A 25,355-nucleotide genomic window follows, 5' to 3' on the forward strand; every position below is an offset into this window, starting at 1 on the left:
TGGAAGCTAAAACTCATGCATTCCAACTTGCTTTTTCCCCAAAGCTGAGGCTTGTGGTGCCAACATAAGTTTGTGAAGACACATGGCTTGACAGTATATTTGGGCCCATAAGTCTTGCATCTGCTATTTTGTTGAGAATTCAAGTCTATTAAAAGTCTGTTAAATGAATCAGCATTTCTTAGGAAACCTCTTTTTAAAAATCTGCCACTTGAAAACAGTGGCAAGGAACACAACATTTAAACCAATTGGCCGTGAGCTCTTCAGAATTCAAGGAAATCATTGAAGGTTGATAAAGTCAACAGAAATTGGGTTGAAGAGGAAAAGTATCCCACAATATTGTTTGAAGGCATGCAATAACAATCAGTTCCGAGTGACTGGACCCCAAGTATTGATTAAAAAACAGGTGGCTTTGGGCAGCTGCCAGAGGTCAGTCTTTGGGAGAGTCCCACAAGCTCCAGCTTCTGCAGGTCTCGGGAAAGCAAGGTCAGCAGTTGGTGGCCTGCCTTGTTCCCTTCAAAACACACTTGTTTTCAGAACTGAAGGCACGTTTCCCAATCTGTAGAACAAGGATCCTAAGATCTGGTCTGTTCATCTCACCAGAAGATGGCTAAGGCACCCTGGATATACAGGGTAATTTCTGGAGGTGAATTCTGACACACCGAGGGAGAATGTGCCCTGTGTGTGCCCTGCGAGCTAGAGGAATGGAGAAGTGCAGGAGTGTTTACAGGCAGAGTTGAGAAGATATAGCTTCTCTGAGGAACTGCTTTTAAGTTTGCACCATCCCAGAATCACAGACTCTGTATACTTTCTACACTAGATCTAATCAGTCACCTGCATTACTTACATAATCAGTATTTCTCTCTTCTACCTTGCTATAAAGCTCCACGTAGTCAGTGATGATGGCTTATTTTTAACAACAAATCCTCAGTTCTTGGAAATGGGTGAACACAAGGTAGGTACACAATCAATATGAGTGAACACATTCATTGACGAAGGCTGAGAGAAATGCAGGATGAAGAGGGATTTAATCGCTCCCCCCCATCCTAAGTTCCTATCTTTCCTGATTTTCTAAACTTGGGAATTTCAAAGGTAGCCCTTTCTTTTTTGGGAAGTATACACCTGGAGGTTCTTGGGGGGGGGGGGGTCATTCCTGACAGTGCCCAGGGAGCCATGTGGGGTGGGTATGGAACACAAAGCCTCTGCAGGCAAAGCTTAAGCTTCAACCCTCTAAGCCCAGTCCTCAGCCCTGAAGCTAGTCCTTTCTTAGGAGGCTGCTGGAGCAAGGATTATATCCTAACTCAGTTCTAGTGGTTGGTGTTTGCAGCCTTTTCTATTGGTGATACGACTTCTCAGTATTATGAACTCTATAGGAAACAACATTTGTAATAGGCCAGCTATTCACTACTCCCACTCAATTCAGGTTTGGGGAAGCAAAAGCAAGGATGAATCTATTCTCTATAAAATCCTTTAAGTTACACTATGGTGTGATAAGGGAATGTTAGTGTTTCACCGAGTTTATTGAGTTTTGTAAGGAGACAACACTGCTTTACAAAACTATCACATACTTCTCTCTTCTGGAGGAAAAAAACAAAAACCAAAACTACAACACTCTAGGAAAAAGGCATAAGATATACTTGCTCACCAATACACTAAACAGGTTGAGGAATTTTTCTGAGGTAGACGGAGACATCTATAAGTTAAAGAAGGAAAACCATCACCTAGAAAGCATATTCTGTCAGCGGTTCCTGGACAAAGCTCCTACTAGCTGCAAACACAGGAAATACAGTGAATCACTAAACTGAATGTAGAAAACGAAGTTTCCCCCAACTCTCAAAGCACAAGTCTTATCCTTATCCCACACCCCCCAGCAGTGGATGGGCAAGAAATTAAATGATACTTGCTTTGCTTTTGTGTTTTCCTCCAAAAGGGATATTAGAAGGTTATTAATCATTAAACAATTAAAAGTGTTATATTGGTTATAATAAAAATTTTATTTTTAAAAAACATTGTATCTATTTATTGGTAATCCTATATTATTAGAATAAAAATGAGTCATATAAGCAGAACTGCAGATTATGGAACAATGTTATCATTGAGGGGAGTGTTGTTTTTTTCCTTATTTGTCGTTAAGACAAATCACACCCCACCAACAAGCTATACACCTTAACTGCAAACATCTTTTAAGAGTATAATATCTTTAAAAGGGGATTCTCAGAAGCAATAGCACCAGTCAAATATTATAAGCACTATTTGAGGTGCATAACATGAAAAGAGGGAAAGAAATCGGTACTTCAGTAAACCTAAATTCACAAATTTGGGTTTTCTGTGTCTGTGATTTGAGTTAGATGGCTGGAGCGATAGCACAGCGGGTAGGGCGTTCGCCATACAAGCGGCCAACATGGCCGACCCGAGTTCGATTCCTCCGCCCCTCTCGGAGAGCCCGGCAAGCTACCGAGAGTATTCGATATGCCAAACACAGTAACAACAAAGTCTCCAATGGAGACGTTACTGGGCCCGCTCGAGCAAAAATCGACGATCAACGGGAGGGCCTTTACCTTTTACCTTTACTGCAACAATTAAGCAAAGTAAATCAAGACACCTCATGAAAGGTGGTATAGTAAGAAAATGTCAATTTAATCATTTAACTTTAGCAGGCAAGCAATTTGTAAACATTCAGTAGCGGCAGCATCCAAGTTACAAACAATTTAAAAAGAAACTAAGATTAGTGATTATAATTTTCCTTCCCTTTCCCCAAAAAGAAAAAAAAGAAAAAAGATTTGGGAATGAATGACTTAAAACACTACAGACATTGAACATTCAGTTACGTCTTCTATCACCCTTCTATGCAACCTCTCTGTGTTTTATTTTTAAAGATGTGTCTACTCCTAAAATGCATTATCTTGCAATAAATTGTACGTGAGCATTTGCAATCTAGGAAGTTGTTCCTGCACACGGATGTGCACGTATTAGCTCAGTTTAAATCCCATTTGCAAAGGGAACATTTATGTCTTGATTCAATGCTTCTTTGACTTCGAGTGGCAGGGTGTCAAAAAGGTGATCTTCCACAACAAGCCCGCTTTTCTTGAGCAGGCGACACTGGCCCAGCTGGGCTGGCAGGCGGTCCAAGCAGTTCCCCTTTAGCTCCAGCTGGGTGAGCTGGGAAAGCTGGCTAATTTTGTCTGGGAGGGAGGTGATGCAGTTTTGCCCCAGATTCAAAGTCCTCAACTTAACGCACTTAAACAATTGTTTGGGCAGAAGGTCCACTTTGTTCCCAGTGATATGCAAATGCTGCAGGTTCTGAAGTAATCCTATTTCTATGGGAATCATGGAAATGTTGTTGTAGCTTACATCTAAGCATCTGAGTTTTTGTAAACTAAACACTGCCACTGGTAAGGATTCAAGCTTGTTGTTAGAGAAATAAAGTGACTCCAGGTTTTTGACATGAGTGATGGAGGGAGGAATGGTAACGATTTTATTATGCCATAATTTTAAACAAGTCAGTCGTTTTAAATGCTGGAAACTGATGATTTCTTCAATTGTGCGGATGTTGTTTGATTTTAAATCCAGTTCCTGCAAATTAGAGAGACTGAAAATAGCATGTGGAATCCTCTCGAGCTCGCAGTTCTGGAGCTCGAGCTCAGCGACATTCATCATTTTCTTAAGGCTGTTCAGTACCAAGAGTTTCGTGCCATCATTATGAATGACTAACTTCGTAAGATGTGGGGCCACATCAGTAATGTTGGAGGGGACTTTGGTCAAATTGCTCTTCACGTGGAGAATCTTAAGGTGCCGCAACTCTCGGAGAGATTCAAGTCCTATCATCTTATTATTTTCAGAGTTCAAATTGCCTATCAAGTACAACTCTCGGAGGTTCTTGAGCAAATACACCCAGGCAGGGATTTCAGCCACGTCAGTGAACTTCACGTGAAGGCATCTCAAGTGATCTCGGAGAAAGCTAAAAGCAGTCTGTTCCACTTTTGCAGGGCAGTGGCAGAGGTGAAGCTCTTGGAGATTCGTCATTTGAGAGATCTTGGCGGGAATTTTTGCTTCCGGGATCAGTTCAAGCTTTAGCACGTCCAGGTCTGTGAGGTCGAAGACAGCGTCGGGCACACCGGACAGCATGAAGAGATGTAACTCCTGCTTGTCCTGGGCATTGCGTGACACATGCTGCCTGAGCTTTTCAAAAGTCCACTCGTGGTTCAGACTGATTTCCCTAAGTTTATTCTCACTAACTTCTGATAGGAACACCCCAAAACGCTTGGAATAGAGCTGGTCATACTGGTCTACCATGTGGAGGAGGAACGCAAAATCATTTTTGACATCTGGGATATCGCTGAAACTGCTCTCTTCTCTGACTTTCTCAAAAGAATATTCCTTCAACGGGATCCTGAATAACCAGAAGAGAGTGTAGAGGCAGATAAAACCATACACGCAAATAATGGATATGTAACTGATGAGAAGTTTTTTCAACATGTACGCCATATTGTGGGTGCACTCAAACTTCTTGTAACCTGTCAGGTGCTCCACTTTGGGCTCGCAGACATGTTCGAAGCTGATGGCGTTGACGAAGTTGGCGGTATAGCAGAGAATGAAAATGAACTTGGCTGTCTTGACAACTGTCTGCACCACATAGAGTTTATAGATTAAGTCGCTGTCTTCCACATGAGCACGGAACTTCCTCACTTTCTCAAAGAGTGCTTTGGCCTGTTCCCCGTCCTTCTTGTCCAGGATGGTCATGCTGGGGACTTCGATCACAGGCTTCTCTGCTGAGAACTTGAAGCCGGTTTTGTTGATCATTGGAGTACTGGCACTGGGGCTCCCTTCATCACTGCTGGTAGACACATGCTTTGGTAAAGTCTGGGCACCAGTTATTCTCTGCTTGTTTTCCTCCGAGTCTTCACATGCTGTCTCGGACAATGCTTTAGTAGTCCAAGGAGATTCAAAGCACTTTCCTAATATAGATACAAAATGTTCTACTTTTGAGCATGTTTTTGGATATTTGAACCAAAAGTTGCTACTGACCATGAGAATAATAGTATGTATAAGAGCAAGGTATGGAAAGTACTTAGAATACCATGGAAGGGCCACATGGTAACACATCTGATTAATAAATACATATTGCTGAAAATCCAAGTTTGTTTTCCGTCCTGTGGGGTCTTTCTTCTCTTTCTTGGTCTCCTGACTTGGAACTGTGGAATCTGTGTGAGGATATGTGGCTCTGAGAGGTATGTCAGGTGTCACAGCAGATGTAACAAAGGATACATCACTTGTCGTTCGTCTTTCTTGGTCTTGGTCAGTGTCTGCTTCCATTTTCGGGATGGTAGTAGTAATGTCAGCATTTCCTGGTGCTGTGTGTGCCTTTGAATTTACAGGAGATGGCAATACTGGCAAGCAGACCACCTGATCTTTGGTAAGTTGCATGGTTCCTGCAAAGATGGCTACCATCAACATAACGACAGCCAGATAATCCATAAATACGTCCCACCATGGTTTCAGGATTCGGTAAGTTGGCTGAATGTCATTGAGTGAAGCAACTTCCGCAAGGGTAAACATTCCTAGAAAACAAGCAAACAAAAGGCATTATTACAACAAATGCATGCAAAAATCTGTGAAAAAAAAGTGTTCTTAGCCGGGTCCTAGCTTTCTTTCTTCTTTTTGATGGGGCTTTAGGGCCTGAGGGTGGGGTGTGAGCCACATCCAGTGATGCTCAGGACTTACTCCTGGTTTTGTATTCTGGAATGACTCCAGGTGGAGCTTGAAGGACCATATGTGGTGCTGGGGACTGAATCTGGGTCAGTCATGTGCAAAGCAAGCATTCTACCTGATATACTATCTTTCAGGTCCCCTGGTCCTATATTTGTATCAGCAATACGTACTATAGGGATTAAATGAAAAGGAACATATATTGGAAAAATGGCAATTTGTCCCCAGTAGTCTTTCTCCCACAGTCAAGAGAAGAGGCAAAAAAAGGGCAGGGAATTAAAGAACAGTGACAGTTTGTACAAAGCCTACAGTGGTTAGAGTAGAAAGGAGAAAAAGATTTGAGGACTATTTAAAGAAGAATTGAAAGACTCATAACTTACTAAACCTTATAGAAACATATGAAAGCAGAAATGGCATTTGCTGTTTTCTGAACTTACTTAAGGTGCAGACTGAGGTTTGGGGAGTGGAAGTGGAAGTAATTTTACTTTGTATAAGCCACAATGAGGGGGTTCTGTGTTTATTATTAAATTCTCATACAAATTCTTGTGTATCAACTTTAATCTTATCACTGAATAAAGGTGTAATTCTCCATGTCCTATATTTTTCTACTGGCACAATAAGGGTCACAGTTCTTAAGGGCTGTTGCAAAGTTTAAGTTAGGTAATGATTGGAAGGTTCTTAGTATTTCCTCTGAGCATCTGCTAGCATGACCACTACTGGATGACTTGACCCATGAATACTACCCATCTCTGTATTTATTATATTTTTTCTCTAGACTTATATATCTCTGATATCTGTGATAAAGTTAACTTTATCAATTAGGCACGTTAAAAAATTTAACAATAATCACTAAGTCCCAGTCAAGAAGATTCACAAACACACTGTAATGAAAGTCAGGTGAATGTATGTCCCTTGATTCCAAATACTTTATTGTAGGAACTATTTCTGACCATGCCTGAACACAGGTAACAGAAACCATGGAAAGTGAAACAGCAGATAACTGGGGATGACTAGTCTCTGGGATTTGACATATGCAATGAAAACGCTTGCCCTTGATGTGGCACTTATGGAAAGCACAGGAAATGTGAATAAAGACTTGGCTGACATGAAATGATCAGTGCTGCTGCTATGCTGCTGAATAAAGCAGGATAAGAACTTTGGTTTCTACCCACACAGGAGAACCCTGCCGTGGTAAAGGGAATCCCTGCACCAGAATACTAAAATTGTGGTCACCATTCACCAAAACCAAGGGTTTTATAGTTCTGAAGCCAGTGTATACAAATAATAACAGAGTACAAGGACCATCACTCTGGAAGGAATCAAAACGAACACTTCAAGTGCAGAGGTGAGTGATGGGAAATGTTTTCTGTAATCATGGTGAGGGGAGGAAGGGTATAAAATATGCATCTTTTTTAACATGAAGTTTCAGCTTTCTGAGAAACAGTATTAACCATATTCTGCATCCTTTGGTTTTGATATTTATGTATAAAATAATTTCTTTCTTAAAAAAAGGAAAGAAAAACCAATTTAGTAAAAAACAATAAGAAAAATCCCAGGTCCTAGGATTTGAGAATGTAGTTTTTTTTTCTGGGCCACACCCCAATGCAGAACATGTACTCCTATCCTTTGAGGTAACATCTTTTTATCTATTTTTAAAGTCTGAGCCATACCCACGCTGGTCAGGGAACCATGCCATGCCAGGGACCCAACCCTGGGCCTCCTGCATGCGAGGCATGTGCGCTAGTCTCTCTTGCTATCTTTCTAACTCCCATCTGGAGTCTTAAAAGAGAATTTTCTTTTCTGTTATCAGACAAACACAAACCCAAGAAATCCAAACCTATGTAAGTGACTGAGTTGTACTTTTATTTGTGAAACTTGCTTGAAATTACACCCTCAGATATCCAAGTTTAAATGCCTGGCATCCAGTCTTTATATATATATAAAGATATATATATATATATACATATATATGTATATATATATAAAATATATATAGGGCTGGAGCAATAGCACAGCGGTAGGACGTTCGCCTTACAAGCGGCCAAGATGGCCGACCCGAGTTCGATTCCTCCGCCCCTTTCGGAGAGCCTGGCAAGCTACGGAGAGTATTCGATATGCCAGACACAGTAACAACAAAAAAGTCTCCAATGGAGACGTTACTGGGCCCGCTCGAGCAAATCGACGATCAACGGGAGGGCCTTTACCTATATAATATATATATGTATATATATATATATATATATATATATATATATATATATATTACCAAGGAAGTGGCAGGGTGGTGCAGGACAAGGATTGGGAGAAGAAAAAGAAATATTTGTACCTCAGTAGGAGATAGCATACCCATAAGAACCTCTTTTATCTGAGTTCCGGAATTTTGTGTTTTGCTTTTCGAGTGGCTGGGAATGTGAGCAGGGGGAAAGGTTATTGGAATGCATAGTGGGTGAAAGTAAACAAGAAACAGTTCAGCCTCATGTCAGGTGAGCTCATCAGTCAATCTAGAATGCTCAAAACAAGTTCCAAGCCCACAGGTCACAGACAAACTATTGCTTTGTGTTCGGAGTGAAGGACATGCCTCACACAGGTTTAGTCCTGGCGGAGAACTATGTATTGCCACACCTAGGGACCATGATTAAAGGGCATTAGTATGGGTAATGGAAAAAAATAGCTTTCTGTTTGTTTGTTTGCACACAGACTTCTTTCTAAGAGGATATTTTGTTACTGTTCAAATAACTGTTTGGGGCTCTAGAGAAGCAGGATGTTTGGCTTGGAGGACTGGAGGAGAAATTGATTTTAAGTCATTATACCGAGAATGTCAGTTACTTGCCTTATAAGCCTTGTTATGAGATCGAGTTTCCCTGCCACCAGTCCTGACCTTCTCCATTCCTTCATTCATTCTGCTGCGGGTAATTCGTTAAAACTCTTCTCTCTGGTCTTTCTCATCTCCTGATTGCTAACTGCTCCCAGTTTTTCTAACCAGCCATTTTCCCCTGCATTCAGCTCCCCTTAGATATTATCTGCTCTACAGACTATTTTCTCCCCATATCCCTTGACAAAGCTATCAGCTTTCTGCTATTCTTTCCAGACGTATTCCCTAACCCTTAGTTTCAGGGAGGTGCTTCTTCAGCAGAATTCTGTACTCTCCTCATCATAGCCCTTATCACATTTAATAAAACTGTTTACTGGACAGGGATGAAGTCATCTTCCTTACTTCTATAGTATCAATATATAGCATATAGTAGGTGTACTATGAAAGAGTGTATAAGTTCTTCATGATCATCATAAAACTTCCTTAACATTTAGGCGCCTACACATGGTACTGAGCTAAAGAACATTCAATAAATGTTACTTGCTGCCACAAAGTCATGTGGACCCACACAAGAAAAAAAAAATCTAAACTGGTCTCTGTCATAAAAACAAACAGCCAGAGGGCCATGGAACAAAAAAAAAAACCTGTGGGATCCTTTAGCTTTGTGATATTTTGTAGCGGTCCTGTACCTCTTACTCAAGACAAATCTTCAATCAGGAGAAAGGGAGGTAGGTCACTTTCCCAGAAAGGACCAGTTTAAAGGAGGGAGAGAGGGAGAGAGGAAGAGAAGGAGAGAGAGGAAGAGGGGAGAAAAAAGGGGGAAAGAGGGGGAATATGGAGAGAAAGAGCAAGAGAGAGCAAGAGAGAGCAACAGAGAGCAAGAGAGAGCAATGTCACTTCACACCAAGCCTAAACTGCCATGGGCATGGCCTCCCCTCCTGAACAACTGAGACCATATAGGCTATCCAGCATTAGAGTGTGTGGGTGGGTGGGATTCCCTTCCAGCAGACTGTCTACTCTGCCCATTCCAACCAAGAGTCTGTGTGCTTCTGCCAATTCTTTATTTTCTTCCTGTCTAGTGAACTCTTACTTTTCACGTCCCAGATCAAGTACTATCTCTTTCCTCCAATCAGACGATCTAACAAAAATCTGCTCCTGCTGTCTCTTCTACTACATCTTGATCTGGTAAGCTGACACTACATCTCACTCTCCATTGTATTCCTCTAAAGAACAAAAAGGCATTTAACACTAATGATTATGATGATGATTTTAGTAATGGCAGCAATCACTTGTCCTCTTCTTCCATATAGCAAAGGCTGTGCTAGGAGCTTGCCTTCAGGTACAGCCTTTCCTTGCCCCTTGCATTCCTGAAAATGAGCATCTAGAAGTTGAGAAGTTGAAGCATTAGGGACTGAGAAAAGGGGTCCATTTTCTAAAAGCTACAGAGTATCATAAAATCTACCAGATTCTGAAATGGAAAAAGACAAGTGCTGGCCAAGAAGAACAACAAAATCTTCAACATGGAAGTTTAAGTGGGTGTGGGAATTGGTGGAACCATACCATGTGGGTAGTATCTGCTAAAATTTCACAAATTCTTTTTTTTTGGTCACACCTGGGGGTTCTCAGGGCTTACTTGTGGCTCCATGCTCAGGGATCACTACTTGTGGACTTGAAGACTATATGTGGTGCTGGGGAACAAAACCTGGTTGGATACATGTAAGGCAAATGCCTTCCCAGTTATACTATTTCTTGGCCCAACAAATCACTAATTCTACTGCAAAGTGCACACCCACAAGAAAATATTTACTGAAAATGACAGGTATAAGAATACATACATCTTTGGGGGAGAGTAGAGGGAACTCTGGGGATGGGTTTGTGGTGTTGGGATTATTTACACACGAAACCATCACTAACAAAACTGTAAATCACAATATTTCAATCAATAAAGATTAAAATATATACATACACACAATCAGCACAACTTCAATATGCCTTCAACTAAACACTAGTAACATGTTATCAGTAGTGAGTGGAAAATATGAATATTATATTCCAACAAAATGGAGTTATCTTACAATAATGAGTCTGAAGAATCTGAGGCCAGATGCAACTCAGTGGTCAATCAAACAAAAGTTTCACATGGGTGAGAACTTGGTTTCAATCCCTGGCAGTGGGGGGGAGGGGGGGGGGAGGAAACAAAGGATCTGGAAACATAAGTGTATTTTCAGTTTAAATCCAAAGGCTTTTGTCGGGATGCATCCCTTAACTTTAGTACAAAGTTTCAGAAAGAAATACAAACTGCAGCATAAGCAGCAGCCTGAAGAACATGCTGGGATGCAGAGTAAAGCTTGGTGTGATACCTCCCACCTCAAGGCACACCTTGATCTGCTGAGGTCAGAGGCCAGAGAAGCCATGCCTGGCAGCTGCCCTTCCCTGGAGTACAAAGGACTGAATTGGCTAGAGAAAACAGGATGCAACTATATGACTATACAATGTGCAAGAAAAAAGTCCGGCTTGTAATAGTTCAATCTACACAGATGGAACACAAGTAGAAGCTTGCCATCAAACCATCAGAACACTACTCTTTAGGGCCAAGTGTTATTTTCCTTCAACAGGTCAGGAAATGAATTCATTAGAATTAAGGTGTAGACATCAAATAATTATTAGTGGAGCCTAAACTTAAAATCTCATCTCAGGGGTGGGTGAGGCTGTGGCGCCATGGTAGAGTGCATGCCTCCAATGTGACAAACTCTGTTAAGGCACTGAAAGAAGCAGAAACACAGGGGCTGGAATGGGTACATCAGTAAGGTGCTTGCCATGTGCATGGCCGACCTGGGTTTGATCATTGGTACCACATACGGTCCCCTGAACCCTGCCAGAAGTGATTCCTGAGTGTAAAGCCAGGAGTTAAGCCTTGAGCACTGCTGGGTGTGGTCTCAAAACAAAACAAAAAACCCCAACAAAACCAAACCACCAACCCCAAGCCCCAAGAATGCACACACGCGTGCGCGTGCACGTGGACACACACACACACACACACACACACACACACACACACACACACACACACACTCTCTCTTATCTAAAGCCAACCCAACCCAGGTGTTACAGGACCCCTCTAGTTCTCAGGCACACAGTACTTTTTTGGCTTTACAAACTACTGTTCTAGAAAAGTTATCAACTGATTCTTACACCCGCCCATGAATTAGACAGTACTGCTGCCCAACAGCACTAGAAAGTCTGAGGCACAAAAAGCTCACCCAACCTTTCAGTGTCATGAAGGGAGAGACCAACAGAAGCTTTCCTCTCCCCAAACCTTTCTCTATCACACACGGTCTTCCAGTGATTACACTGTTGGCTAAGGGGCAGCTGTTGAAGGACAGAGCTTGTCAACGTTGTCCTTGATTTTGAGGAGACAGAGTAATGAAATTATATAATCACTACCTTCTCTAAGGCAAGCGCTCAGGACAAGCATTCTGAATTTAAGAAATCCATGGATCAGGCGCTGGGAAGGAAATAGAGAAAAGCGGTCACCTAGTCATGGCCTTCAAGGAGCTCCCAGAGTACTGGGGGGTGATAATCAATAAATGTGCTATTACAACTCGCTTAGAAAAATTGCTCTGAGCTGGCCAAAGCAAAACTCAGGAGAGGCACAGGGCAGGGTAAGCCTGTATAGCTGGGAGGGTTTCTACACTGAAGCAGGAAGGAGGCAGACCCTCTATGAGGAGTGGGTGAAAGAAGAAATAGAGTGAAAAGAGAAATGAGAAAAACATTATTGTATAACAGAAGTTACAAATAAGTCTTTTATTGGTGGCCATACCCATTAATGCTCAGGGCTTATTATTATTATTATTATTTAAATTTTATTGAATCATCGTGAGAGAGTTACAAGGTTTCATGTTTGGGTTACAATCACACAATGATCAAACAACCATCCCTCTACCAGTGCACATTCCCCACCACCAATATCCCTGGTATATCCTCCCTTTTCCACCCTCCCCATCCTCCATGGCAGACATGTTTCCTCATAAGCTCTCTCTACTTTTGGGCATTATGGTTTGCAATACAGACCCTGAGAGGTTATCATGTTTGGTCCTTTATCTACTTTCTGCACACATCTCCCATCCCGACGGATTCCTCCAGCCATTTTTTTTCTTAGTGATCCCTTCTCTATTTCAGCTGCCTTCTCCCTTTTGCTCATGAGGCAGGCTTCCAGTTATGGAGCATTCTATCTGTCCTGTGTATCTACTATCCTCCTGATCTGGCTTGTGGGACCATATGCAGTGCTGGGGACTAAACCTAGATCAGTTATATACAAGGCAATACATCACTCTGGTCCTACAAACTATCCTTACTTACATTAACCCATTACTAGCCTGTACAGATCCTGTTCAGATCTCAAACTATAATGTTAAATCAAGAGATGAAACTAAAGCAAATTAAGTCCAGTCTTCAGAAAGTGTTATGATCACCTGGCAAGGAACTTTTATTTTCCTATAAGTTACTGACTTGTTTTCAACTGGAACATGGGGTTTGAATGAATGTGCTTGTCATCCTAATTCAGCCATCTAAGAATTGGTAAAAATTATTACTTCTTAGGGACAGTTCAACCATTGAGTTAAAGATGCACTGGAACTTTGAAAAACATATAAGATGCTTTTTTCTACACACACACACACACACACACACACACACACACACACACACACACACAGAGAGAGAGAGAGAGAGAGAGAGAGAATATGTGTGTGTACAAGTATATTAACTACCTATTCCTATAGGAAGTATGTTCTGATCTCCAAGTGACTTTCCATGTAAGAGTAAAGACAATGGGAAAGCAAATGATTACCTAGCTCTCTGAATTCCTTATCCTGGCGTCTGATCTCAGTAAACCAGATTAGGAGTTTTGAGGGAGATCTCTAAAGCAGGGGACCTGGTGGCCACTTCTAGTGATACTCAGCCAAGAAAGCTGGTTGGTTCAATGCTTGTGCAAGACAACATGATGTTACTCAGGTTCTCTGGTGCTGGAACCACAAAGGCTGTCCCCAGCAGAGCTGATGGGGAAAGAGGAATGCCATGCATTGGATTACACTGGTTCTTGTGTATTAAACACATGCACCTCTGAGCTCTAAGCCAGCTCCCAGGTCCCAGGATCTAATTCTTTTAACCCAAGGAGTCACCCTTAACAAATCTTAATTGCATACATTATTTACGCTAATCTTCATAATATTTTTGTGGCAAAGAACTTATAGAATTATGTTACAAGTAAGTGGATTTTACATTCCAAGGCTTTTCTCTGGCACCTATGAAAATCAGCTTAACATTCCTGTAGATCAACATTTCCTTCGGAAGTTGAGAAAGTTTTTAATACTAAAATGAAAGGAGGAAGTAATGGACTTTGGTTGGACAAAGATAAATCAGAAAATAATAGAAACTGAATCTGAATTCTTTTGTGATATATGAGTCTGAAAGTATGGCCAGTAATAACTGAATAAGCCAATAAACAATAGCCAGCTTCAAAACTCAGAAGTAATGTTGCTTGCACAACTCCATAAATATTCTAAAAAGCATGGAATCATATACTTTGTAGTCATAATTATTATTTTGGTTTTGGGGACATACTGACACAAGAATGGTACTTAAAGGCTACTTCCAATTTCATGCTCAGGGACTGCTCCCTGCAGTGCCTGGGGATCAAACTTGGGCTTTCTGCAATGCATGTGCTCAGCCTACTGAGCCATCTCTTTGGTCTTGATCTATGTCATTTAAGAAAATGGTTTATATGCCATGTGAATTGTATCTCAATAAAGCTGTTAAAATGTAACATTAGTCTTCAATCTTTAATTATGTAAGCTATTTCAATGGAAATAGGATAGCTAACTGATTGGACCTTAATATTCATGCCAGGCTAAACGACTGTCATGCTATTTTGATTATATTGAACTGACTCTGGAGAAAAAAATCTTTAGCATCTAGCTTATCTCTCTGAACATCTGCACCTCATTTATAGTCTTGACAGCAATACCTATGTCACAGGGACATTTACTGGAAACAACCAGTTCAGGACAGAGTCTAAAGCAAGCCCAAAGACATTTGCCATGTTTGCCAAATCTGAATTCAGAATAATCACTGAGGTGCAAAACAAGCCCATTGTTAAATTTTTACTTGCGGGTGTTACCAGTCAGAGCTTAGGGTTTATTCCTGGCTTGCTCAGTGGACCATAGGTTGTACCAGGGATTGAACTCGAGTCTGCTGTAAGGAAGGCAAGTGCCTACCTGCTTGCTGCACTATTTCCATGGCTCAAACAAGTTGGGCTTAATCAGTCCTTAGAAATGTTCAGAATGATTTATTGAATTCTCAACTGGTCTGTACACTATGTACATAAGGTACATCTGAAATAAATGATTGGTAATAAACCTCTGTGTTCAATTAGTTTTTCAAGAGCATTGCAATTAAAATTATATCAGAAAGCAGCAAATGAAACCAGAAAGAACACAAGTCTGATGTCCCAAATCATGATCTTTGTTCACATTGATTAGCAATGTAAATGAGAGTCACCATCAGTGAGGTAATTATTGGCATGGGCAGAAGTGTGGCATGGCCCTGGGGCCCCCTGCCCTAGCACTCTGCAGGCCCAAGCAACAAACCATCAGGTCTACTTGGCTGAGTACTGCTGAGAGTAGTTCCTGTGCCCTCGAGCACTGCTTTTGAGCCTACCTTAAAAAAGTGGTGCTCCCTCTATCCCTGACTTTCCTTTTGTTGCTGCAATGATGGAGTGGGGACTGGAATCTGTCCCCACCTGATTGTGGTGTTCATACACTTTTTTTGTTTTGATTTTGGGTCACATTCATTTGACTTAGAGTTCATTCCTGGCTCTGCACTTAGGGGTCACTCCTGTCGGGGCTCAGGGGATCACATGGGGTATTAGGGCCTAAACCTGGGCTGGTCATGTGTAAAGCAAGTGCCCTACCTACTGTTATTTTCTCCCTGGCTCTGCACACTTAGCTGTAGAACTTATATAAACTTTGCCATGATGCCAAGGACCACAAAAGACAGTGCTTCCAGAATTGTACTTGGCATGTGGGGCAGTCCCAGGACAGTTTGATGCCTCATGCTTCGAAGACCAGTCCTGAGCCATCCTTGGGCCCTGAGAAGTTTCACTTTTAAAAATAGTTCTTCTTTGTGGCAGCTTTGGTTTGGATGATGAAAAAACAACACAGGATTTTTCAGGGAATCTTTCCCAAAATTTATAAAGCATTTTAAACAAACGATAGGTTTGTTTAAACCCGTTTTCACTAGGGCTGGAGTGATAGTAGGGTGCCCGCCTTGCTCAAGGCTGACCCAGGTTGGATCCTGGACAGCCCATTTGCACCATGTACCAGGAGTGATTCCTGAGTGCAGAGCCAGGAGTATGATCCAAACACAACCAGATGTGGTCCAACCTCCCTCCCCAAACTAACACCATCATCCCCAATTTCACACTGGGCAAAATCCACCCATATACTATGTGCTAAAGACATTTTAGAATTACTTGTGATACCTGAAAGTAGAGGACTATAGGAATTCTGAACTTGTGACAACAAATGAAATTTTACATAAAGTATATTTTAGTACCTATGTTTTAGTACATACTTTGGATTTCTCTTTAGCATATTCCTAATTACAGATTAAGTTACTTCAAGGCTGAGGATAATAACTCAAAACACGATTTTAATGGATATAAGGTAAACTATGAGGAACTAAGAAAAAGGAATTCATAAACGGTTACAAATTTTTTAAAAATATTTTGTTTTGTCTTAGGCACCATGACTTAAAATATTGTTCATGATAGGATTCCATGCATACAAGCTTCCAACACCACACTGTCCACCAGGGTGCCACCTCATTCACCCCAAACTCATTTCTGGAGACCAGTTCTTGGGTTTTGTTGCCTTTGGCCATCTGTTATTTTCCTACTATGGTCCTTTATATCTGCACATGAGAGATCATTTTTGTCCCTCTTCTCTGTCTGACTTCACTCAGCATGATACTCTCCAGATCCATCCGAGTAGCAGTGTAGCCTCTCTGTGTGAAAGGCAGTACCTGTGTTCTGGGGTTGCCAAACAGGAATAATAATAATAATAATAATAATAATGATAAAAAGTTACCCTTTCTGGAAAGGCCACCTAGAGAAAGAGAAGAGAGAAGTGGCTGCTAAGAGCGTGCAATGAAAGCCTCTATGAAGGCCCTCCCAAGCTCAGGGGAAAGCATTTAGACAAACCTTTATCAACTTAATTTCATCTAGCCTCTGAGGCAGCTGGTGGGACTTCTAAAGGAAGTTTCGTTTGCCTTTACAAGTTTCTATCTCTTTTCAATATGTTAAGACTGACAGCCTAGATGCATATCAGGCATTTTCCTTCTAAGGTGACTCATCTTCAATAGGGTTTCTCTGGTCTACTGGAGTCTGACTGATCTTTGCTTTAATGTAGACTCAAACAGTGAGCTAAGATAGTGTTCCTGGATATCTCCATGATCTCAGAAGTTCTGCCACATTTTCATCCAGTTGTCTTTGGGGCAGAAAGTCTTGCTGATCATAAGTCATGGATGTGAAGCTGGGAAGAAACAGATGAGAGCTCATCCATCTTTAATCCTAGCTTGGCTTAGAATTGCTAGAAAGCAGCTGAGTACGTTGCCCTGGTACCCATCTAAACTTTAAGAAAGCATCTCAGACAGAAATATAATAATATACTATATGTTCGGCAGACAGGTCACTTAGTTAAAAAGATTTCTTGGCAGATTAAGAGAAGACCCTGGCCGTCAGGTCTATAAATGCAGGGTTAGACAGTGGCTGCTTTGACCCTGTTTAACCATGGTTTCCATCATCAGCTTGTTAATAAGTTTCCCTTTCTTAAAATTTTTTAAAATATTATGGCACCATAATTACAAAGTTATTAGAGTTGAGTTCCAGAATCAATCCTATCACTAGTGCCAACTTTCCTCCCCCAGCATCCTAGGATTTCTTCCCACCCTCAGCCTGCCTCCTTGAGAGCACAAAAGTTTCCCTTTCTTTACCTCAAGGTTTCAAATTCCTACCCTGAAGGAAGGAGAGTTTCTTTGATTTGCAAGTCCACAGGGCATGCATGGGACAGGTACTTAATAAAGGTTGTTAACAGAATGAATCATGAAGACCTGTAAGGGCAAGGCCTGAGAGGGCTCCAGAGGTACTGAACCTGTGAGGCACAGCCTGTCACTACTAATTAGAATGACACATAAGGTTACTATTAATGGTACCCAAGTCAGAAGCATCAGCTCTGACAAACATTTCCTAATGTCCCAATGGATAACCGGGGACAGCTCTTCCGCACTGCTTATTCTGAAGGAAACTCATTCTGGCTAACCACCTGCATGCGCTTTGGCTTTTAACTAGGAAGCTTTCTACAGGAAAACAAAAACCCAGGGTAAATTTGGGCACATCCCCTCGGAGAGGTAAACCAAGAGCTGATTCCCACAGATGGCCGGTGAGCCAGCAGGAACTTGGCAGAGGCCAATGGGCTCCCTCTCAGCATATCGAAGGGGACAGAAGAAGCCAAGGAGGAAGGAACTCCAGGAGGAGTCATCCCCGAAAAAATGAAACTGCCTCAGGCTTTTCAGCTCTGCCACCACTTGGGCAGAGTAGTAGCAGGCAATAGATGCATACGTTCTGACCTTACCCGACTGTGTGGTGAAAACTGTGTGGCATAATAAACATTTAAATCAGAACACTGTGCTGAACTGCTGAGCAAGTGCCCATGTGGTAAATGCTGAAAAGAGAGATGCCTTTACTCTTCACTGTGTGAAATAAGGAGTTTTATATAACAAGCCCCACCACACTTTCTCTTTGCCATGAGGTAGTAAAAGAAATTTGCCTTTAATAAAGAACTGATACAAAGACCCCATAGAATCTAGATGTTCTTCATGTTGCATAGGCTTCCAATAAAGTCGTATTAATTTTATATAGGCATACAAGCATTAGTCCTCCTCCACAGTCATTTAATTATTCACTTTCTCATTTATCCCTCCACCCATGAAATTCACTCTGTGTGCTTAGTGCAAATTAGAAGCAAATTTCCCATTTAGTCCTCTCATTATTCACAGAGTGCCCAGTCTATAGGAAGCAAATGTCCAAGTAGCTCAACACAAAAAAATGGTCCACAGAGAAAAATTTCGAAGAGAAACAGAGAGGTGGACTTTCTACACACAGAAGGTAATACTTCCTCTTGAAGGAGGACTCCTTCCTTCTCCAGGTCCCTACTTTACTTCCCTACCTTGGTGATCTTTTTACTGAGAGCTTCCCCCAAATGCTTACATCTCAGATTCCAGGAAATACAGAACTTTCCCAGACTTGAATGGTGGTGGGAAAATTCGAGAAAACTATAATGCCCAAAAGTAGAGAGAGAGTATTGGGGAAAGTGTCTGCCACAGAGGCAGGGTGAGGACTGGGATGGGTAGCGGGAATACTGGGGACATTGGTGGTAGAAAATGTGCACTGGTGGAGGGATAGGTGTTTGATTATTGTATGGCTGAAGTTCAACCATCAAAGCTTCGTAACTGTATCTTACAGTGATTCAATTTTTAAAAAGTAACTAAACAACTTCTAGATATTCCAATCTTACCATTTTTCAGTTAGTGGTGTGCTCTGCCACTTGAACCATCTTTCTGGCCCCTTCAGAGGTCTCTTTTTACTTAGCTAATAATGTAAAATAAAATTTAAATCTTGTTTGTTGTTGTTTTGTTTGGGGGCCACACCCAACAGTGCTTGGGATTTCCTCCCAGTTCTGTGCTTGGATTTGCTCCTACATGCAAGGCAAGTGCCTTAATCCTGCGTGTTCTCTCCAGGCAGCTTGATTCATCCATTCATCACCAGGCTGGTGGGAGGGGAAATGAAGTCAGACCAAGCTCTTGAAGAACTCACTTGGAGGCAAGGGTCAGTGGATGGAAAGAAGTGACATATAAACAGATTAATTACATAGTGATATTTACTCAAAATACGGAGCATGAACAAAGTGCTGTGGAGTCACAAAACAGGAAATTACTTTTTCTAGCATGTGCGAGGCCCTGAGTTCAGTCCCTAACACCACATGACCCCATGAGTATCATCAGGTGTGACCCTGGTGGCATCTGAGCATCTTTTGTCCAGTTACCCAACTTTGAGGCTCACAGCTGGGAGTAGCCCCAGGCCTGCGTACAAGTCCCACTTGAGGTGGTCTCTAGACTGCTACTACTACTACTAGGCTTATTTGTGCATAAATGTTCCATTTTTTGTTTGTCTCTGTAGAGGTTTGAAGTATTTGTGTTCTCCTTTTCCTGGGTATTAGACCTCAAGACTTTTTTACCCACCTTTTCTGCTCTCCCACTGTTTGGCTATTATTTGTGTAATATTAACCTAAAGAAAATAGAGTACAGAATGATGATATGCTGCCTTTCCCTGTATCCCCTAAAAGATACTATGAAGTTGGATTGGGGGATTGGTTTTTATTACTATTTTAATTTCTATTTTAGTTTATTCCCAAGCTAGCTCTGATTAGCATGACTAATCACAGGCTTTGATTATTGGGTTCTTGCCATATTAGAGGTTGACTCCTTCTTCTTTATATTTTACTTAATGTTGAGCAGTACAGTGCATGATATGAATGTGTATCTAAATAGATGAAAGCAGGATTATTTTTGTTCCTTAAGTTATCCCTCTCCTCAGAAATATTTTTCCAATATAGTTTAAAATCATGGTTCTTATACTTGAAAACACTAAGCTTGTAGATTTCTTGTAGATTTTGTGTCCTGACATAAAATGTGAGGGTGTATATCTCTTTTAATTTATTACATAGGGTCTGCCAGCTTTGAAAAAACAAAAGAATTCTGTAACATGTCTGTGGGGGCAGGATTTGAAGGTTTTATGAAAATAAGATTCAGTTACAATAAAGTCACGTAAAAGATCAAGGGGGTAGAACAGTGAACTTGAGATTTGATAGAAAGCTGGTGTGATCCTTGACACCATTTTCTCTTTCACTCACCTCATGGACTCCTTTAAGTTCCTTTGTTATCTCTTTGGTCTACCAGTTCATAAATCCTTCCATTTTGCTCTTCCTATTTCCATCTTGTTCCCTGACCTGCGTAATGCATTAGCTGGTTACCTAAGCCCCGACCCTCCCTCACTAATGTCCCTCACTAGCATTTACTCCTTAAGAGACACAAGTCGAATTTCTGCCTGAGCCCCATCTCTAGCTGAAGCCAACCTCTGTGGCTGCACACTGATCTTGGTTTGATGCCATCTGAAATTCTCAGGTCTTACAGGATCCTGAGTCATCTTATATAACGGTTATCCCCTCACCTCTACAGTCCAGATCACTAACAGTCTCTCAGGCCTTCAAGATGTCCTTTGGCCCTTCTGGTCCAGCCTGCCCCTCCTCATCCTGAACACCTCACTGTAGCCGTGATTTCCTCAGAAAACACCTCACTTTCTTAAGATCTAGAAGACAGTCTCTCACCACCTTCCTTCAAACTATCATGCAGACGCTAGAGAATTTATTTTCTATTGCTCACTTTGAATATCATGAAAGGTAGCACGGCCGCAAAGGTGGCTGTGTGCTTCTGGAATTCTAAAATTGTAAGCAGTTGATGTCCAGAGACATCTCTGTAGGGTGCTAATCCATTCTGGGATTCAATTGGGAGTCTCTGGACCTGTTTAGTACTTGTGAGTGGTCAACTTCCCGGAATCTCAAGGGTGGTCTGTGATGGAATCAGACTTTGGGGACTAATATGTATATGGCAGAGAAGAGGGGTCAAGGATACTGCACACAGAGGATAAAAGGTCTTGGCATTCCTGCCTCACTCACCACTCTAGGATCACGTGGGAGACAAAGGCTCAGCCAGAGAGTGGGAGAAAGAGAAGAAAATTTGGACCGCAGAATCCAGAGAGTCAGCACTTGAAGAAAAGTGTGAGTGATAAGTGGTATTGTTGATCACACATTGATCCAGGAAAGAAAGGGGTTGAGAACAGGAGCTGAGCCAGGCAGTTGAGAGTCACTTGAGACTTTGGTCCAAGCCATTTGCAGTGAAGAAGCCTGGCTGATGTGAACAAGGGATCAACAGGAAAAGGGAATGCTCATATCCTGGCTAGGTGGGAAAACAAAAGCAGAGAGGAGGGAGATTTGACTGAATAGGCTGCTTCTGGGAAAGGACAGAAACCTTTTTCATACAATGTGTTTTACTTTGAGCATAAAGTCTAGTCTTGTTGGGTAAATGTGTTTCTACCTGGAGCTTTCACTTATGACTCGCCATGTGTTAGGACCGGTGAAAAGTACCACATGGAGGAAATCCCAGATTTTTTAGAAATTTCTTACATGGGTCAGCTATACTGTTTGCTTATTCCCATCAGTAAGCTGGTAAACATTAACCTAGTTAACCACCATATTATTTATCAAATCAGAAAACTCCAAAGCCTCCTTTTGGGGAAAGTGTAAAGGGAGAAAAAAAAAATGGTGCCCTGCAAACTAAGCACACAACACACAAAAGCATTGAAAGGAAAGCTGACCCTTGAACATAAGAGTGTGCAGCTGTGTGTGAGCGTGCACAGGTGACACAAACAGCACCAGGCATTCTTGCCTGCCTGGTGAGGTGAAGCTGGGGAAATTCCGTTAGACTGAGATGAAAGGAAGGTGGGAAAAGAAATATTTATGATGTCTAAGGAGACGTAAAGCTGCTTCCTCATCTGCATACCAGTTCCCTGGCCTTATAAAGGAGAGGAAGAAAAGAGGCGAGCAGGGGAGCGGGGAGGACATGTATTGTGGCACTTCCAAGTGACAATGTTGAGGCATTGTATAGTCCAGCACCAAGACCACTGCAGATACAAGGGGTTAGGGGCAAGGGCAGGAAGGAAACGTCCCCTGCATAGGAAACTACCTCCTTGGCTCATTAAACAGCCACAGCCTCCCTGGACTGTTCGAGATATGTGGAGAAAAAACTGAGCTTTCCACAGTTTCAGTTAACTGCCCAAGATCATGCAGCTGAAGTACAGTAGACCAGGATTCAAATCTAGATCTCACTGGCCTTACGGAGCCATGCCACCACCACTTCATCTGCTTTAAATAAACAATGAGCTCAAATCAATCACTCCCTCTGCCCAATTTACAATTTGTAAAACATAAACAACAACAACAACAAAATTTCAGTGGAGAGACACAAAACCGAGATATACAAAGCTACCTCAGGAGAGGAGCAAAGTCTAAAGAGTGAAACTGCAATTTACAACCTGATTGCCATTTAATAAAATCACCAACGTCTTTATCACCTCAGCCTTTAACAGAGCTACCATGAGTTTCCACTAATCTCATCCTTACAAACTGCTGAGAGACAAAGAAAGAGTATCAATATGAGCTTTAAGCCAAGAAATTGTTGCAACAAGGCAATGGCGTAACTGAAATTAGAATCAGAGAGCTCTGTCACGAGGCACTTGAACAGGTGAACTGGGGAACCTCTTTTTTAAAAATTAGGAGAGAAGAATCTCTGCATTCACTATCAACTGCAACGACAATCTCCACTCAGAGGAAATAACACCATTCTGGGAGCCTGTTCATACGATAAAACATAGTGATTACCCAGTGTAAATGGCCAAGAGCTATAGCTATCATTTTAGAAAGGACTGAGGCATTTTAAATCAAAGCTAAGGTGTGTGTGTGTGTGTGCGCGCGCACGGGCGTGTGTGTGTGCATGTGTGTATGTGTGTGTTGGGAAGGAAAACCAGGATGTCAAATATACATAGACAAGATTTTTGTGAGGACTGTTCTATTTACTATAATTTTATAATTATACTTGTGAAATGCATTTCCTTTAATGATTCTGTAAAGTCACACCAACGGTGCCCTTCAAATACCTTCTTTATCTTATAAATGAAGACATGAGGGAAAAAAATCAAAGACATCCTATAAAATATTTCTATTACTTTCAGTTATAGAGAGTCATGGTTATACAATCCACTCACCCAGTTGCAGCCTAGTAATCCACACCCAAGGCTACTTTTTGTAAACGGTGGCATGTGATGAGGTAGCATGTTTCTTACATGGCTCAGGTTAATGATTCACTAATCACCTAATCACAGTAGAGGAAAATCAGGCAGGCACAAGCATAGTTTGAGAGGTAGTAACACCACTATTATAAATCATGGCTTCTTCCACTCCATCAGAGACTGTCATCAGCCTCACATGGAGCTTCCTGCCCAGTAAAATCTGCCTTAATTGGCTTTCTATCTGTTGCTGTAAAACCAAGAGTGCTGGCCAGCACAGGCAACATCATGAGAATTATACACACATAACACACACACACACACACACACACACACACACACACACACATCCGAGTGAGTCCATCTAATTTTTAAGGAAACACTAACAAGAAACAGGTCGAGGGTATTTTCCACTGATTTAAAAATAAAGCATTCTACCCTTTAAAAACAATCTCAGAATGATTGAAACAGGAAGCAGCAGCTGGATTTATCATCTTTCATTTCCCCTGTGAGTCCTGGCAAGGAACTCCCCATCAGGACAAAAGCAGAGGAGAGGCTGGTGTGCCTGCCAGGACCCACAGATTCCACGTGCCCTGGCTTTACTGGTCCAGCTGTTAACAATAGTGGGTCTCTACATTCAGACTAGAATTCCTGCATACTTCTATCACTTCCTTGCTTCTAGAAGTGAGCCTTGCCTCGTCTCTGGGCAGGTCTTGCTAGGAAGAGGAGAACACAGCCTTGGGGACTTAGCTGGCATCTTAAGGGGACAGTGGGGTGTTGGTGATACCTGAGAACTGGGTTTAGGCTTCCTCCAGGCACATGCAGTTGAAAAGAGCAGAAAGTCAGTTTTCTGTCTGGGCTCTCTCCCCGCAATGGCAGTGAGACCATCAGTTCCAGCGATCTGAAGGGCAGTAAATGGGAGGGTGATTGTGAGTAATGACCACAGGAACATGCCTCCATGGAGAAGGCGTTTCACTGGCTCTGAAGCTCTCATAAAGAGCATCATTTCACTCGAAATGATATCTTAGGGAGGTGGTAAAGGCATCCTTTTCATTATTATTCACACTTTTTTTGAGCCGGACAGTAGAACTGGGTCTAATGCCTTAAAGGACCTCTACATCATGATGAGATCACTACTGGTAGCTCATGAGTGAGAAGCACTAGATGGAGGTTCTAAAGCTGCTCTTGTTTTGGGGCTGCAGCTCTGGGCTAGTCCCTCAACCACTCGAGGCAAAATGATTCATCCACTCATCACCAGGCTGGTGGGAGGGAAAACGAAGTCAGACGGAGTTCTAGCTCTTAAAGAACTCACTTGGAGGCAAGGGTGAGGGGGGGTGGGGTGGAAAGAAGTGACATATAAACAGATTAATTACAAAGTGGTATTTACTTAAAATACGGCACATGAACAAAGTGCTGTGGGATCACAAAGCAGGAAATGACTAACTTTGTCTTGGGGACTCATGGAAGAATTCCTCTAATTTGTAAACTGGGAAACAAGGGAAGCCGACTATGTTATTTATCAATGACCCTTTGGGGGCAGAAACTCTGAAAAAACGCGGCTTAGATTGTCAGCGATCTCATAGCACAACACAAAATCCCTTCCACGTGAACTCAGAGCCAAAGCATTACTTGAAAATAAGTTATCTTAAGTACTAGAAAACTCTCAAAAGATTTTCCAGAATATCATGCAAATACAAATCATATGGGGAAGCCTGTGGAAGTCTGTGGAAACTGGGTCTATAATTAGCCTGGAGTGACCTAACACTGGCGAGATCAAACATTAGAACCGCAGTCTGGGCTTGATGCTTACCTTTACTAATTACTTAG

The 25,355-nt window shown here is 41.8% G+C and overlaps 1 protein-coding gene across 6 annotated transcripts in view; it reads right to left on the reverse strand.

Moving 5' to 3' along the window:
• Positions 1-2,613: 2,613 nt before the first annotated feature.
• The window catches only part of LRRC8D (leucine rich repeat containing 8 VRAC subunit D), a 122,229-nt gene continuing 99,487 nt past the window's right edge, over positions 2,614-25,355 (reverse strand). For 5 of the 6 annotated variants that reach the window (XM_056122874.1, XM_056122875.1, XM_056122872.1 and 2 more), the window contains one exon: positions 2,614-5,555. In XM_056122874.1, coding sequence (XP_055978849.1) covers positions 2,977-5,553 — 2,577 coding nt within the window. In that variant the 5' untranslated portion in view covers positions 5,554-5,555 and the 3' untranslated portion in view covers positions 2,614-2,976. Of the gene's footprint in view, positions 5,556-24,315; positions 24,430-25,355 lie in introns of all 6 variants that reach the window. The other variant, XM_056122873.1, reaches the window with a different exon arrangement.

The sequence above is a fragment of the Sorex fumeus genome, unplaced genomic scaffold (assembly GCF_029834395.1).
Source record: "Sorex fumeus unplaced genomic scaffold, SorFum_2.1 ptg000047l, whole genome shotgun sequence".
Taxonomy (NCBI): domain Eukaryota; kingdom Metazoa; phylum Chordata; class Mammalia; order Eulipotyphla; family Soricidae; genus Sorex; species Sorex fumeus.